The sequence below is a fragment of the Phyllobates terribilis genome, unplaced genomic scaffold (assembly GCF_046119375.1).
Source record: "Phyllobates terribilis strain yellow unplaced genomic scaffold, ASM4611937v1 Scaffold_8__6_contigs__length_399053987, whole genome shotgun sequence".
NCBI classification, from domain to species: domain Eukaryota; kingdom Metazoa; phylum Chordata; class Amphibia; order Anura; family Dendrobatidae; genus Phyllobates; species Phyllobates terribilis.
The window spans coordinates 155,127,482-155,144,943 of NW_027362768.1; the positions used below are offsets into that span (position 1 = coordinate 155,127,482).

The 17,462-nt window shown below is 43.9% G+C and overlaps 1 protein-coding gene across 2 annotated transcripts in view; it reads right to left on the minus strand.

Annotated features, from left to right (window-relative positions):
• The window catches only part of LOC141156944 (cytochrome P450 4B1-like), a 52,287-nt gene that overhangs the window by 14,196 nt on the left and 20,629 nt on the right, over positions 1 to 17,462 (minus strand). The window contains exons 2-8 of one of the 2 annotated variants that reach the window (XM_073643530.1): positions 14,631 to 14,775; positions 10,941 to 10,985; positions 9,246 to 9,373; positions 9,015 to 9,139; positions 3,404 to 3,555; positions 2,741 to 2,847; positions 1,151 to 1,341 (exon numbers count right to left, since the gene is read on the minus strand). In XM_073643530.1, coding sequence (XP_073499631.1) covers positions 1,151 to 1,341; positions 2,741 to 2,847; positions 3,404 to 3,555; positions 9,015 to 9,139; positions 9,246 to 9,373; positions 10,941 to 10,985; positions 14,631 to 14,775 — 893 coding nt within the window. The remainder of the gene's footprint in view (positions 1 to 1,150; positions 1,342 to 2,740; positions 2,848 to 3,403; positions 3,556 to 9,014; positions 9,140 to 9,245; positions 9,374 to 10,940; positions 10,986 to 14,630; positions 14,776 to 17,462) is intronic. The other variant, XM_073643531.1, reaches the window with a different exon arrangement.

Below are 17,462 nucleotides of genomic sequence, written 5' to 3' on the forward strand. Positions count from 1 at the left end.
CATGCTTAAAAGAAAAATATTGCAATTTTGGACACAAAATTCTAAGTGTTTTGGGGAGGGTTTTTTTTTTATAACTTTTATTGTACAGTAAAAATGACCTGAAAACACAATTCTTCAGGTTAGTATGATTGTGGTGATACATGTGTAGGTTTCTTTTTACTATTGTAGTAACGTCAAAATTTCTGAACTTTGAAAAAACAAATTGGCCTGTGTCATCATTTTCCAAGACCCATAATTTTTTTTTATTTTTCAGTCGAGTTGTTTGAGGACATGTTTCTGTGTAGTTTTTGATTGTGCTGTTTTGAGGTACATAAGATGTTTTGATCACCTTTTATTATCTTTTTTTGTGGGAGATAGGGTAACAACAAAAATGTTGGGCATTTTATATTTTTTTCCCTATAATACTTACTCTGTATGGATTAAACAATTTTATATTTTCATAGATTGAACATTTATGGACGCAGTAATACATTTGGTTATTTTTTTAATTATTTTATCAGGGTAAAAGGAGGTGATTTGATTTTTTAAAAAATATTTTTACAGCATTTATTTTTTACTTTACACTTTATTTTTTAGTCTCCATAGGGGACTTGAACCAAAATGGACATGTAGGGTCACATTACGGTCGGGCAGCCCTGCTGGTTGTGTAGAAATGTAGTCACTGCATCACAGGATGAGTTTATCTCTACAATTACTTACAACATTTGTATGGTCATCATTTGGGTAACATCTTGTGTATTTTCCGATGTGGACAGGTATGGACATTGTCTTCTAGGCCTAGCAAAATCACTGTGAAGCTGGGTTTACACTAGTCAACTGGTGGCATTAAGAAACCGAAGATTAAATTGGCTATTAAATAACCACCAAACTACTGAATACTGTTTACACAGGATAATGTGCTGCTGAGAAAGATGATCTTTCAAGAAAGCCAAATAATCATTTCACCCGACGAAGCCGATCGGTAGCCAGTTTTCACTGCTCGATTATTGGAAAATGAGGATTCCTCGTAACGCTTGTTCACTACAATCGTCCAGTGTAAACTCGCTTTTATAGTGTAAAAATGGCTCAATATTTGCATCACTGTCATGGGGTTTAATCTATTTATCATAACATTAAAGCAAATAAATATTATTATGTATTAGGATCTTACCACTCAACTGTGGTCCGATCTCTCAAGACCTCTGTGATCTCCTCCCGGCACTTCTCCTGGTGCTCGGGGTATTTAGCCATACAGTATAATGTCCAGGAGACGCCACTGGCCGTTGTATCGTGTCCTTCAAACATGAATGTGTCCACCTCTGCCCGCAGATCTTCATCAGACAGACCCTGACCATTTTCATCCTGGTAAATACAGACACACATCTCTGTTACCGGAAATATTTGGATACATGGGTGTGAAGAAAATATATAATAAGGGAAAGCATAACAGCAGCAGAGTTATGACAAAAAGGTGAAACTGGATATACCAGTATTGCAAACACAAATGGGCTTTTGCTGGAGGTGTCAAACATGGCACCTTAGCTCCTGGATCTGGAGTTTCAAAGGGGATAGCAAATGGTCTTTACTAGGCAGAATATTTCCTATTCACCGTATAGAGAGAAGTGGGGGTGACACGGGATATTTGAAATGCAACTACCTTGGCTCATCGTCCAGTCACCAAACACCAATTTTTAAATAGTCCAATCAAGTGATCCTGGAAATATGAGCCTATGGTCAGGACTATAAAAAGCTGTGTGGCACAAAAGAAGTTGTTCACATGGGGGGGTTTCAGATGCTGCTTGTGATCCAATTGATTTTCTCCTGCCCCCAAGGAAACAGAAGAACAATAGGTATTTCTGTTATTTCTCCCTCTTTATTTTATAACTGTTTTGCATATTTGTGTATCATTTTATTTTTATATCTTTTATTGTAAGCACTTTATATTTTAATATTAAATCTTAAAATCTTTAATAAGTTTGATCCTTGCATGCTCAAAAGAATCCATAGCCTTTCAGAGAGTGTGTGACATTTTGATTGTCCGACAGTAACACATTTTGGGGACTCGTCACCCCGTGTGTTTGATGAGTGGTGGCAGCGTTAATGTTTCCGGGTGTGTTTTACGCTCACTTTATAGCCTAAACAAAGGTTGAGAGCTGGATTGAGTGAGAGGAGATAAGTTAACCCTTGCAGGTGCACCCCACGTAACGTACTGAGAAGTGTGTATGTGACAATTGGGGTTGTCCAGGATTTGATTTCATTTCCAGAAACTCCTTCACTCTTGCTCATGGGTGGTACTTAGTATTGCAGCTCAGTGAGGAGCAGAACTGCACCACCTTCCATCTGTAAGCATAGGACAGTATACTTGTCCAGCAGACAATACTAGGGTTTACCTCTGTAACTTAACCTTAATAATAGGGGTTAACTCTGTAACTTAAACCTCGCCAATGCAATATCTGGAATAGGTCCTTCCACCTATTATGTGCCCTACCACTGCTTTTTATGTATTTTGGATCTTCTCGATCTCCAAGGACAAAATCCGATTTTTTCCTATTTCATAATTTAGCACTGAAAGCAGATCAAGAACCTAAATCCAAGTGCCCATCTACTGTGCCATTTATAATAGTGATATCTGCTTAGGTGGCAGAGAGGCCTTTGGATGCCCCTAGTGCACAAGGGCCTGGCTACAACAACTACTTCTGCTGCCCCTCGTATAACCTCTCCCCTGGATACATGGTAAATTATACATGGATCATTTCAGTACCTTAGCACATAAGAGAATGTCTAGAAAATCCAAATGTCTCTTCTGCTTGATCTTCTCAACCTCTGTCTCTCGTTTTAGTGATTCTTTCCTCAGTTTGATTACTCTTTCTATATGAAACCAGAGAAAGCAAATAAGTAAATGAAGACACCTCGCGGAATAGCTGGTTTTTGGGATGTTTCACCAAACTAGTTGCATGGTCCACCTCTGTGGCATACTTGCCAAATCCCCTGTAACATCTAAGAGACTTTTGGCACAAGGGTAGATCTCTTGGACTGCCGTAAGAGTCAGCAAGTTTCCCGAGTTTTGCCAAGCTCGTCTAAATAATCCCAGAAACGGGGAGTGGAGAAGTGTGGAAAGGGAATAAAGACCTGTGGCTTGACTACAACCACAAATTCGCAAGTGGCGGACCTCACTCTTTGCAAATGTACATTCCTTGTGGAGGCTTGTCATCGAAAGTTAGCTAGTATGCTCCACCATTGTGTCAAGGCTGGTCTATCATTGTGTATGTGTAAAAGATTTTAATGAGCCTATTGGACTGTTAAATATAAAAAAAAATTTCTTGTATTTTAATATAAAACGTTCAACATTTAAAAAAGATTTACTTATTATTTTTTTCTTAAATAACAAAACTTGTGAATAATTTATGATCTACCTGTATGTTACCTGTGTGCTCATGTGCTGTTTTCAGAGCTCTCCGGAAACTGAATCCATGTGGGCTCAAGTTGAAAATAAAGTCATTATGATATGGAAAGTAGCAGGATCTATAATCCACGAGGGAGGCGAGCTCGTACACAGCTTTGATGTAGGCATTTTCACTGCAAAAAGAAGAAAAGAAGAAAAGTGGTAGCAGGTCTTTCAGAGCGCAGTGCATGACATGGCTTTTACTAAACCACAAAACAATTCGGACATCAACACATTTACAAATTAATCTTTTCCTTATTATTGTGTAATAATAAAAACAGTACATAAAATTTGGAGAATTTTGCCTTCATTCAAACGTTCCTTTCTTGTATACAAGTTCTATCCGTGTTTTTCATGGGCAGAACTCCTTGTACACAGTACAGTCTACCCGATATTTATCCAAGTGTTGGATCAAAATCAGCAATGCACGTCTATGGGTCCGTGAAAAAATGGGACAGCACTTAGATACCATGTGAGTACAGTCCGTCTTTCACAGACTGCTAAATAGAAGAAGGTAGAGAAACTTTTATTGTTTTTTTATTTCTCATCTGAGAAAAAATGATGAAACTAGGACCAAACTTGGATGAAACTGATGAAAATCTGCTAAAACCCTGACCAAAACCCATTGATGAAACTAGGATCATTTTTCTCACATTTTTTTTTAAATGGACATCTGAATGAGACCTAATACAAAGGAAACTACTATAAGGTTGCATAATACAGAAGATTAGTATTATTATTATTTATATAGCACCATTGATTCCATGGTGCTGTACATAAGAAGGGGTTACATACAAAATACAGACATCACTTACAGTAAACAAACTAACAGTGATAGACTGGTACAGAGGGAAGAGGACACTTTCCTTGCGGGATTACATTCTACAGGATGATGGGGAAGGAGACAGTAGGTTCGGGGGTCTGCAGCAGCTCCGGTGATGGTGAGGAGTCAGCGGGGTCATTGCAGACTGTAAACTTTCTTGAAGAGATGGTGTCACGAAGTATTAAATGATTTGTGATGGCCCTGTCATTTTTTGTTGTGTAAATGCTGTTTTTTCCTTTGGGAAATCAGGGGTTAATGTCAATTTTCCTTGCCAAGCTTGGTGTGTTGATTGTTCAGCTGATGGGGGTGTGATCTCTTGCTCCACCCTATAAATAGTCACATGCCCCTTCAGTTGATGTTGGTGTTCAGTTCATTCTGCCTAGTACCTAACCTGGAGTGAGGAGAAGGAGTCTGTTGTCTGGAGTAGTTGGAGGTTTACCTTGGGATTGCTGCTTGTTGCTTGCTGTTAGGCTGTGCGTTTTCCTTTACTCATTCCCATTTAGTTTCCTTACCTTCTCTTTCCCTGTGTTTTCCTTTGTGGCTGTGAGTGTATTTTTGGTGAGATTGCTATTTCAGTTTACCCAGTCTGTTGTCCCTGTCTTTTACAGTATCATTCTATTTGTACTGTCTTCCTCCCTGGGGGAGAGGTTGTCACTGACAGGGCCTGTGCAGGAGATAGGGAGACGCTGGCAGCTCGGGCCTCCTCACATTCAGAGGTACCCCTGAGATAAGGGAAAGTCAGGGCTCCTCTAGTGTGGCAGGGACAGGTCCGGGTCCCAACTCCCAGCCATTTCCTGTTTTTGCAGGATATGGCGTGACAGATGGGTTTTCAAGTTCTGTCTGAGGGATCCTAATATGTTGGAGCACAGAATTCCAGAGGATGGGGGATATTTGGGAGAAGTCTTGGAGGCGATTTGGTTAGGAATGACTGAGTGTGGAGGAGAGATGGAGGTCTTGGGAGGATCGAAGATATCGGGAGATTAGTTCAGAGATATACAGAGGAGACAGGTTATGGATAGCTTTGTAAGTCAATGTAAGTAGTTTGAACTGGATACACTGAGGAATTGGGAACCAGTGAAGAGATTTGCATAGGGGAGAAGAGGAGGAGTAGTGAGGCAAGAGATGCATTAGTCGGGCAGCAAAGTTAAGGATGAACTGGAGAGGTGCGAGAGTGTTAGCAGGTAGGACACAGAGGAGGATGTTGCAGTAGTCGAAGTGGGAGATGAGGAGAGCATGCAAAAGCAGTTTAGTTGATTGAGGTTTGAGGAAAGGATGGATTCTGTAGATATTTTTGTTACTTTGTTAGTTACTCTGAAGCAGTGGATTTCCTGTACAGGGAAAATTAATTGTGATAGATAGATCAGGTAGGGAAGATACGCGAGATGGAGGAAAGATGATGAGTTCAGATTTGTTCAAATTGAGCTTGAGGAAGCAAGAGGAGAAGAAGGAGGATATGGCTGATATGTTACACGCCCGCCGCCTAAGTTCAGATAGGGGCGAGACCAGTTACACAAATTCATTGGAATCCTGGGGGAACCGTTACTTAGGGCGACCATAGGCTACAGCTTCTCTCAGGCACACAATAGATTCAGTTGATGACCAGACACATCTGACAAGAGTCTTCATAAACGGTAGAACAATAACATTTAATGAGGCATGGCCAGTGCAATGCAAATGTCTCTGAGCAACAGGCTCCAGTAATAACAGTACAGTCTCCTTTACAGCACAGCAGTACACAGTCTATTATCCGGTAGCACAGTACAGCACAGTTTTAATGCATACACAACCACAGGCTTTTCCTTCACAAGGACTCAATAGTACACAGCATTCTTTATCCTGCATGGAGATGGAGGGGGGAAGGGTGTGATGAGGTAGATGATCTCTATGACAGGCTTCCTTCCAGTCATTATCTTCCTGGCCGATAATACTCCACACTGTTAGCTCAGGAAGTTTAACTGACCTTTGATTAGCTTCCCTCCTGACTTGAATTCTGTTCCCTTGCCTTCTGTGAGATACAGATCATAAGCCACCTTTCTCTTTGGCTCCAGCCATCAGTAAACAACTTCCCTACAACCCCCCTGGGGCTCTGCTAAAATACTCCTCTTCTCCTGTGACTGTGTTAACCCCTCTAGTTGCTGGATGCTTCTGGAGCACAACACTTCCTGTCTCCTGTGCTTGTGTTACTTATAATAGTTGCTGAATGCTTTTAAAGTAACAGCACTACTTCTGCATGTCACAGATAGACACTCTGGGATTCTGGACAGCAGAGAGGTGACATCTGGGCCAGAGAGGTAGAGCTGAGTGTCATCAGCGTATAGGTGGTACTGGAAGCCATGGGACTTCATGAGTTGTCCCAGACCAAGGGTATAGATGGAGAAGAGTAGGGGTCCTAGGACAGAGCTTTGAGGGATTCCAATAAAGAGGGCGGAATGAGGAGGTAGTGTGGGAGTGGGAGACACTAAATGTGTGGTTGTAAAGGTATGTGGAGATCCAGGAGAGGGCAAGGTTTTGGAAGCCAAAGGAAGAGAGGATCTGTAGTAAGAGGCAATGGTCAACTGTGTCAAAGGCAGAGGACTGGTCTAGAAGGAAGAGTACAGAGAATTGTCTGTTAGCTTTGGCTGTAAGCAAGTCTTTAATAATTTTGGTCAGGGCAGTTTCAGTGGAATGATGGGGAGGAAAGCCAGATTGTAGGTTGTCGAAGAGCAAGTTAGATGGGAGGTGGGAGGAAAGTTCAGCGTGGACATACTGCTCAAAGAGTTTTGAGGCAAATGGCAGCAGTGATATGAGGTGATAGCTGGACATAGTGGTAGGGTCGATGGAAGGCTTTTTGAGGATAACTGTGATTGTGGCATATTTGTGTGTGACGCCTTAAGCCCTCACCCTGGGAGATGGGGACTCGGAGCCGGGTCCTGATGTCGTCGATGGGGTGCAGCCGTGGCCCGGACCCGCTTCGTGCCCAGGGCCGTCGCACTAAAAAGGATGGTATGGGCTTATCCGGGTTGAGTGGCTGATCTCGACTACGCCACCTGTGGCACCTGGTGAAGGCCACCAGCGCTGCTGCAGTCCGCTGAGGCAAGGTGTTATCGCAGCCATCGTTGTTACTACTCCCCACAGGCGGAGCAGGGCCTCAGGGCAGAGGGACAGGATGGAGGGGGTTGTAGTCCAGAAGGTCTGGTGCTGCGTAGTGCGGTGTAATGCAGAATAAAGAGTCCGGAGGCCATAGGGGTTAACTTCCAGGGTTTTTACTCACGGTGGAGATTGCAGTAGGAAGGCTTCTCCCTGCTCCTCACGGAGTTCTGCGGTCACCAGAGACGAGGGGGAATCCGACAACCTCCGAGTAAGTCCAGTGTTCAATTGGTACCCCGAACGAAAGAGTGTTCCTAGACTTCAGACCGGGTCCTTTCCTGTCTGTGTGTAGATAGGCCGGGTCTCCCTCTGAACTTCACTCAGAAAAAGGGTACGGGTGGCAGCTCCGCTCCTTCCGTTACCCGGTGGGATCCTCAGGGCCTACCGGGCTTCCCTGACCAGGACGTAGAGTAGCAAGGTCAGGTGTCGGGGGCCGGTACCTCTCTTGCAGCCGGAATCCCTCTGAATAGATCAGTTAGGCGAGGACAGGTGGCGTATACCACTCCGTCTGCATCCTCCCCGGGATCCATTTGCGGTGGAGCTACACTCCTGAGCTCCGGGCCTCCTTGGTCATGGTCCTTGACCGGGTTGAGACATTCATTATCTGCAACCTGCCCCTCGACCCAAGGCCAAGGTACGAGGGCCGTGCCTCCATCCTCTGCAGGTCCACACAGGATCCACGCTCAGGGAGGGCGGTCACGGCGGAGAATGATCAAAGAACATCTAAAAAGGACCATGAACCAAGATGGCTGTGTGTTAAATATGAAATTTAAAGTGTCACTAAAATGTGAATCCTCCACCCACACCCACTAGTTGGTTCCCCTATCTTTTGGTTCCCCAGTCTCCCAACTTCCAGTAGGGGCAGCACTTGGTGCCTACTAGCCCCCTCTGGTGGGAGAAGTGTGGTGTTGGATGTGGAGGTAGGGTCCCGACCATCGCACTGATCTTACCTCAGAGGAGGAACACTACACGCCATTAGAGAAGTGCAGCATCCCTGTGGCGGTCGAACCCTCAGGGGCGCCACATTTGAAAGCAGAAGGCAAGGTACCAGAAGTTAGTGATAGGTTGAAGAGATGGGTTAGGGATGGGATAAGTGTGGAGGTGAGGTTGGGGAGGAGGTGGGATGGGATCAAGTGCACAAGTAATGAGGTGTGACTTGAAGATTAAATTATATTTCAAAAATTACTACTGACAGACAGATAATACACTATGTGAAAAATCAACCGTAGACTGAAAATAGTCAGAGTAATGATATGTCATTGACATTACCCTATGATCAAGCGAGGCAAAACGTGCTTCTGAGTGTTCCTCCACCACAAGGTCTGTATAGCTACCCTACCACTATGATATCTATATTTTTTATTAAAAACAAAATGTAAGATCAATTTGTATATACTTTTGTTGTTCAAATTGTTTCTTTGGTTTAGTATAATAGTCCTGAGTTGGACACGGAACCCATTGGCTCTCTCTACTACTGGTGCTTGGTTGTTTATAGGTTTTCTTATGACATAAGTTTTGCAGCAGGGTGCAGGTTGCCTGAGGAGGAGAGTCCTGTTGCCACCAAGTTGCAAATGTGATGAGACCACCACGACTGTGATATTCATATTTTGTACTTTTAGATATACATTGTTGGCAAACACCAACCTGTTATTCTGGCAGTTGCTGTCATAACTGAAGGCGCATTTCATGATGGTGTCCAAGGCCATGAGACTGACATGATGGAAAAGCTCCACTGGTTTCTTATTTGGGGACAGTTTCTCCCATTTGTCCTAAACAAGATTCAACATTAATCCGAATCATGCCAATCAGAAAATAGGGTGGCTGTTTTACACTAGAATGAGGTTTGGGTGACAGAGAGGGTTTCTGAACTCTTACCAACATGACATTAACACTGTCGGACGTCACTTTGACATACGGCTTCAAAACATCATAATGGAATCCCGGTGTCAACAGTTTTCGGTGCTGGAACCATTTCTGTCCCGACAGCACCAGCAAACCTTTTCCTGAATGATATGAAGGCCAAAAACAGGTCAAAGTAGGGGACCTATACATAGACTAGAGCAGGTCTTACTGTTACTGGAGCAAGGAGCATGCACAATAATTGTAGATATAGTAGACCTAAATTGTAAAACTTATATAGGTGAAAAAAATGGCCAATATTATTAGACATGAAAGAATCAATTCGATGCAAATCAAATTCATGTCAAATTTTTAGGAAGTAGATGAACCTGTTGAATTTTAAAAATTTGTCATTCACTTCTTGTGTCCAGAGTGGCCACCGCTGTTTTACACATTACAGAAGATTACATTAGCCAAATAAGGCACATAGTATAGCAATCAGGAGGGACCATTACATGTCCCACCATGTCTGTGGAAGGGGACATGGAGTTATCCCAGGCACAGGGAGCAGACAAGGCTGACAATCAGTGTGAAATTAATGATGACAATACCAGCTATGACAACCAGCAATTGCAAGGGCGGCAGAAAGTGAACCAATGAGTACTTCGATTGTACAGACTAGAAAGAACCTAGCCACACAACTCAAACACCAACTCGGACATGGCTCCCCAAAAGGCTATCGAGGGGTTTCTCATACCACCTGAGGAACCAGAGGAGAGACCGCAATACACTGCGCACAAGAGGAGAGGAAAGTGTGAAGGAAGATACAAAAGCCAGGGTGAGAAAATTCAAACATGTTCATAAAGGGTAGAGAGAGAAAGCTAAGGAGAGCCAAAAGTAAACGGAACAAGTATAACCTCCTAGAAACCTAAAAAAGGTGAAAGGAAGAGGAACTGGGAAGGAAAACAAACAGATTCACTGCAGGAATTCAACTGGTGTTTATCATTCAAGATAAACCCCTTAGCTAAAGAGCTGGAACGCTAAACCGAAGCCCACCTAGAGGTATAGCCAGCAAGGAAGTATGGTGAAGTTTGAACATATAAAACCCAACCCAGAATGTGATGGGGCAAACCAAAACAGGAAAATAAAAAAACACTTGAAGAGAAGGCAACCAAGAAGGGGGAAGAAAGACAATGGGAACCATCAGAATTTTTGACAGGGAAGAAAAAGGTAATAGCTCAGCAAACAGGGTAACTGACCACGCAGCAACAGGTCAGCGGATCGAATGCCCAAACTGAGCCATGACAAAAGCTTTTTATGCTCCCTAAAAAGTGATAATTTTTTGATGGCTTGTTAAATAGTCATTGCTTCTTTATTTTCCAAACAAACCTGTTGCTTCTTGCAAAGAAGGGATCATTTTTGGATCACCGACATGTGTATAAACATTAGACATTGCATGCATCTGCCTCCAAAAAGCCATGATTTTTTGAACGTTAATTAATTAGTAATTAGAAGCTTTGCAGTGCCTTTAACTTGCCTCAAATAGATTTTTTTGGGAAAAAAGTATTTGGCTAAAGCTGTTAAATTCAAACTTGAAAAGATTTCCCTATCTTTAATTATTAATTATTTAGGGATATGTGAAAATCTATGGAGTTTCTTCAAATATAGTGTATGAGAGAAATACATTATTATAGGGAAAACCTTCCCCAAAGTTCAAGGTCATGTACCTACCTATCCATGAGGTTAGGAAGTAATAGGCAAAGTTGTCCTTTGGATCTATAAAGAAATTATATATATTTAGGATTGTAATGGATTAGAAAAATTCTATCACTGTACAATTGTAAGCTTTATTGTCAGTAGGGAGATAATCACATTATCGAGGAGCCGAGTCTCAGGAAGTCCAAATGTTTTTTGTGAACAAACAGGTAAAGATAATTTCCCCTATGCAGACTGGCAATCTCCAGCCCACACCTGGGACATCAGGATGGCACAACGAGAATGCAATATTTTAATGCCATCTCTATAATCTGATTTAAAACAATCCACGAATATATCCATAATCGGGGAAAATACGGTAATTGCTTCTGTTACAAGCCCAAAGATTTTTGGCCTTTTGAAACCACAGAAATGTAATATGAACTTGAATTATCGATCTATCATAGTCATGATTGGTGGGTATAAGATGCTAAATATATGCCTGGAAACATGGTGGTCATACTATTCCACTAGGAGGTTCCTATAGGAAAACATCACATATTAGAATTATGTTCTGCAATCATCCTTCTTTGCATATAATTGACCATCCTCCATTCACCTGACAAGATAAAGGTGGCGAGGGATCCAGAAATATTTCATCCAGAAACAACCAGGGTCAGATCCAAGAGATGCCACCACAGGATTGTAAATCTGTTAAAATTAAAGTAGTTCTCCTGTGCAGGAACTCTCACCGATCCAGTTCCTTTATTTATCCATTTTTGTGTTGTACCATTTTGCTTTAATTTATATCCTTTTATTTCATTATTTTAAATTTCATAAGCACTATATCTTTTCTATGTTAAGTCCCAAATTTAATAAGCGTGTTCCTTGCTGCTCTTAACGTACCTACAAGCTCAAAGAGGGAAAGTATAGTCTGAGCTGTGTACCCTGTGCGTGCCTGAGTGCTAGAAAGCTGGGTGTGGGTGTGCATTAGTGTGTCACCCAGTGTTGATGTTTCGCTGGCCTAAAAAAACAGGGATGGCAGCAAAAAATGTGGTGTGGTTGTGTGGACTGACTTTGGGGCCACTTATCTTAACGCGCCCCCTGGGTCGTGGGGTATTCGGTAGCCGGGCCGGTCGATGCTGGGGAACGTCACAATGGCAGTGACCCAGTCCGTGACCCAGGGCGGTCAATTAAAGGGGAATAAAGTAAAAGGAACAAAGTTTTTATATATAATGTTCGTGACGCCACCTGTGGTATGCGGCCACCGCTGCAGTGCAGATCCTCTGGAGCTGATGGTGACGCAGCAGAGTTGGTACAGCTCTCCACAGGCAGAGCTTAGCTCCAGGGCAGGATGTAGTGATGTTATGAGGTAGATGTTGCTGGTGCTGTGTAGTGCAGGGCTGGTGATGGCGCAGCAATAATTCTAGGACACAGTGGGGTGCAGTCTTCAAGGTTTTACTCACAGTTGTTCAAGACTCCAGGTTACCAGCGCCAATGTGTAACCTCCCACGTCATCCTGTGTTCACCAAGGAAGGGGTTCAGCAATCTCTCAAGTATCTCAGGAGTACTTAGACGGGACCCCGTTCTATGTGCCTAACTCAGTCGTCTTCCTCCGCTGGCTCTCACCCTCCAGCCCTGCGCCTCACAATCAGTGTCCCAAGCCAGTAGCCTCGCATCTTGTCGGGCGACGTGCAGTCCCTTGAGTCATATGCGGCCACCTTTTCGGCGATGTAATTGTGGTTTTAGGCAGCTGCACCTTGAAAGTACAGTAGCCTCCGGTTATCTAGCTGAGCCTTGTAGTTCACCACTAGTTAGGGGCCGGTCCCCTCTGTGGTCCCCTTGCCGTGCCCCTGGGACCCCCTCTGTTTCTCTTGGAGCCTTCCCTCTGCTCCCGTCCTCTCTCTCAGTCTGTTTTCCTGGACCTTCCAGACTAGGCCCGCTCCTTCCTCCTCTCCTCCTGAGCAGAGCTCCTACAGAGCTCCGGCTCCCAACTCTCTCTCTCTCTCCTCAGATGGAACTGTCTCCTTCAAGATGGTTCCCTTCTTATACTCCTAATGACGGTACTCACCTGATCTACTTCCTCCACCCACACCCACTACATGGTTCCCCCTCTCTCGGTTCCCCCCCTTCCAACCAGGGACAGGGCTCAGCATTGTACACTTGCATCTTGCCCCTGCCTGCTGGTCTGTAATGGTGTAGTGTTGGATGCAGGTGGGCGGGTCCCGGGCAGTACTCCCTCCTTACCTGAGAGTGGGGTACCACACCTCTGGGTGAGATGCAGTACCTCTATGGCGACTGAACCCACAGGGGCGCCACAATCTCATTGTCAGCCTATAGCAATAGGAGAGTGGATGAGTGAGTGTGAGAAGCAGAGTCTGGCTTTACAGTTGCATCTGAGTCACATATGCAGCGAGTGGGCAATTGAATCACGATAAGGATATATTCAAATATAGAAGGTTTTACAACACTGATTAAATATAAAAAGGGGTGCTATGAACTACACAGAGCATTCTAGTGACAAAAAGTCACAAAAAAGTTTTAGCCACGATTCATCATTGCCTTTGCACCAATTTTTTTGCTTAGTTTTGTGTGTTTTGCTCTTTTTTTGTTTGCACATAATTCACTATTCTATTGGCGCCTAGTCTATTTTATATGTGCTCGTGTGGCACCCCAGGGGTCCGGTCGCCACAGTGGCAATTGCCTCCCTTACAAGAGGTGATGCCATGCCTGGAAGCAAGCAGGGGTCCCCTAGTCAGGTATACTAGCATGCAACACTTTCCTTGCTCCAGACCAGCAAGGGGAGCTCCTCCCCTTAGCAACTGGAATCGGGAGGCGGGGTTAGTTAGAGTTAGTGAGAGGAGTTGAAGACAGGACAGCGACGAGGAAAGACCTGGGGAGTGGAGCTGCATGGCAGCTCGCCCCAGAGAGGAGCGTATAAGAACCGGACACCGGAGTCCGAGGTTGTGGGGCACTGAAGGCCCAGCAGCAGAAACCGGAGGGCAGAAGACTGCTGGTCTCCTGGCCCCATCAGACGCCCGGAGGCTCAGCAGCACATAGGGCCCAGCACTGGCACGTGGGAGCGACACTCCAGGAAGGGCAGAGTTTAGAGATTCCAGATGTTTTTGCCTGATTCATCAACTGTGATTTTCTTTTTAAAAAATTTACAAATTTGGCACATCTTTACTCCAGTTCCCGTGGTGCGGTTTTATGTATGTTTTTCTGAAATTGCGTTATGAATTTGGCACAATAAAAGTCAACGAGTACCTCAAGATACAAAAAGAAAAAGTGACTTTAAAAAAAAACGAAAAATGATACAGTTTTGTCCTTACAAGGCCACGGCCCCAGTATCAGTATTTGGGCAGTATTTTTTCTCATGAGTGGGAGCCAAAACCAGGTTAGGAACAATCAGAGAAAAGATATAATAGAAACAAGTCACCAATTCTACATTTATCTCCCACTCCTGGTTTTGGCTCCCACTCCTGAGAAAAAATACTGACCAAATACTAATAGTGGAGCCGTGGCCTAAAGGGCTGAGTTGCGATAGTAGAACATTGCTTTTAAAAAATGTTCCACAATTACAAGAGGTTATGGTGGGAAAAACATTATACAAAAGTTTAATAAATCACTCAAACACATACAGTATGAAACATAAGACGAAGAGGTATAGAAATAAGATGAAAATGGAAAAAAATAAATAAATAGATAACCCGCATTATTTCTTACCTTGTCTGGACAAAATGGCCTTCATATAATTTGGATCATAGACAACGAGGAAGGCAAAGAAATTTCCAAGCCACATGGGGAAGGCACAGTCAAATTGTTTTGCATAACCATTCACTAGGTCCAAATCAGTCCCATCTCGCTTAAACTGTTAAGTAGAAGAAAAAGATTTAGCTTAAAACCTTTGATGGTCCAACCAGTATCGAGAGTAGTAGATCCCTCCAGACTACACATATGAATAAAGTTTCCATCTATAGAGCATCATGGTCTGCAATCTTGTGACCTCCAAATGTGGTTATCTTCTGCTGAAGCTTCGTAGCTCAATTATGTGTGAGAGATTAGATCCACTGGAGGATCCTGTTGTACTGTTATTCTCAAGACTGACCCTGGTCCTGTTTTCTCTGTCCAAGCCCTTTTGCATGTTTACAATTCTTCAATCGGTCTTAAAAAATATTAAAGTGCTTCTACAGACAATCCTATAATGCATCCTGATAAAGTAGAGATGTGTTTGTAGCATCCCCCCTGCCCTATAGTGACTGTGGTTCTTCAAAAACCACTAGTGAATCATAACTTTACCATTTTTTACAGAAACAGTACCAGCACATATTGTCATCTGATGGACTGTTCCAGAGCCTCTCATCCATCCAAAGCAGATCTCATACTTTGCACTGTCTTCAAATTGAGATTCTGGTTTGGCTTTTATCCTAAGTCATATTGCAAGGCTCGTTAAAGAGTTGATATTGACTTTTAGGATCGATTCTTTCAATAGGTGGCACTAGAGTTCAAGTCTTCTTCCTCTCTGAGGAGAGAATTTGCATATTTAATTTCCCAGAGGAGCATGCATGGCTTGTAAGTCTCCTCATTCTGACATGCCAGGCTTGGCTTGTCACTCTCCACAAAGAGAAACACTACCCCTTAGGCTCCAACTTTTAAGAAGGAAACTGAAGCATGTATCAGATGCCACAAACAGGGACATTTAAAGAAAGACTGTACAATATTGAACTCAGAATAACAGAGATAATTTTCAAAAGAGACTAAACAAAAAGATAAATGCAATCTCTGGTCCATGTGCAAATAATTAGAATTATTATTATTTATTATTATAGCGCCATTTATTCCATGGCGCTTTCCATGTGAAAAAGGGGTATAATACAAGAACAATTACAATAATCTTGAACACAATGTGACAGCGACTGGTACAGGACAAGAGAGGACCCTGCCCGCGAGGGCTCACAATCTACAAGGGATGGGTGAGGATACAGTAGGTGAGGGTAGAGCTGTTCGTGCAGCGGTATGGTGGAGCGGTGGTTACTGCAGGTTGTAGGCTTGTCGGAAGAGGTGGGTCTTCAGGTTCCTTTTGAAGGTTTCCATGGTAGGTGAGAGTCTGATACGTTGGGGTAGAGAGTTCCAGAGTAGGGGGGAAGCACGGGAGAAATCTTGTATGCGATTGTGGGAGAAGGAGATTAGAGGGGAGTAGAGAAGGAGATCTTGTGAGGATCGGAGGTTGCGTGCGGGTATGTAACGGGAGACTAGGTCAGAGATATATGGAGGAGACAGGTTGTGAATGGCTTTGTATGTCATGGTTAGGGTTTTAAACTGGAGTCTCTGAGCAATGGGGAGCCAGTGAAGAGATTGACAGAGAGGAGAGGCCGGGGAATAGCGGGGGGACAGGTTGATTAGTCGAGCAGCAGAGTTTAGGATAGATTGGAGGGGTGCGAGAGTGTTAGACGGGAGGCCACAGAGCAGGAGGTTGCAGTAGTCAAGGCGGGAGATGATTAGGGCGTGCACTAGTGTTTTTGCAGATTCATGGTTGAGGAATGTGTGGATCCGGGAGATATTTTTGAGTTGGAGTCGGCAGGAAGTGGAAAGGGCTTGGATATGTGGTTTGAAGGAGAGTTCAGAGTCCAGGGTTACCCCAAGGCAGCGAGCTTGAGGAACTGGGGAGAGTGGGCAGCCATTGACGTTGATAGATAGGTCAGTTGGGGGGGCTGAATGAGATGGCGGAAAGATGATGAATTCTGTTTTGTCCATGTTAAGTTTTAGAAATCTGGCAGAGAAGAAGGATGAAATAGCGGACAGACATTGTGGGATTTTGGTTAGTAAGGAGGTGATATCGGGTCCAGAGAGGTAGATCTGTGTGTCATCAGCATAGAGGTGATAATAAAAGCCGTGAGACTCTATGAGCTGTCCCAGGCCGAAGGTGTAGATGGAGAAGAGCAGCGGTCCTAGAATTGAACCTTGGGGGACACCGACAGATAGGGGGCGAGATGAGGAGGTGGTGTGTGAGTGGGAGACACTGAATGTCCGGTCTGTTAGGTATGAGGAGATCCAAGATAGGGCCAAGTCTGTGATGCTGATAGATGAGAGAGTCTGTAGTAAGAGGGAATGGTCCACTGTGTCAAAGGCAGATGACAGGTCTAGGAGGAGGAGGACAGAGTAGTGTCGCTTAGATTTGGCGGTTAGTAGGTCGTTGGTGACTTTAGTCAGTGCAATTTCAGTAGAATGGCGCCTCTAACGCATTCCCGACATTTGACACCGTCATGTCTGACTATTAAGGCAGTACTATGTTCAGCTGCCAGGTGTTTCTACTCTGCTAAGATCCATCTTTTTCCATTTCCATTATCTTCTTAGATTTTTGTGATTTCCGCAACCAGCACCTACAGCTCCACTACACCATCTGGTTTACCCATCATTTGCTATAAGTGACGCATCCCCTGGGCCGTGGGGTACTCGGTGCCAGGCCGGTCGTTGCTAGGGGAGATGTCACAGTGGCGGTGACCAGGTCCATGACCCAGGGCGGTCCATTAAAGGGGTTTTAAAGAAAAGGGAATATAG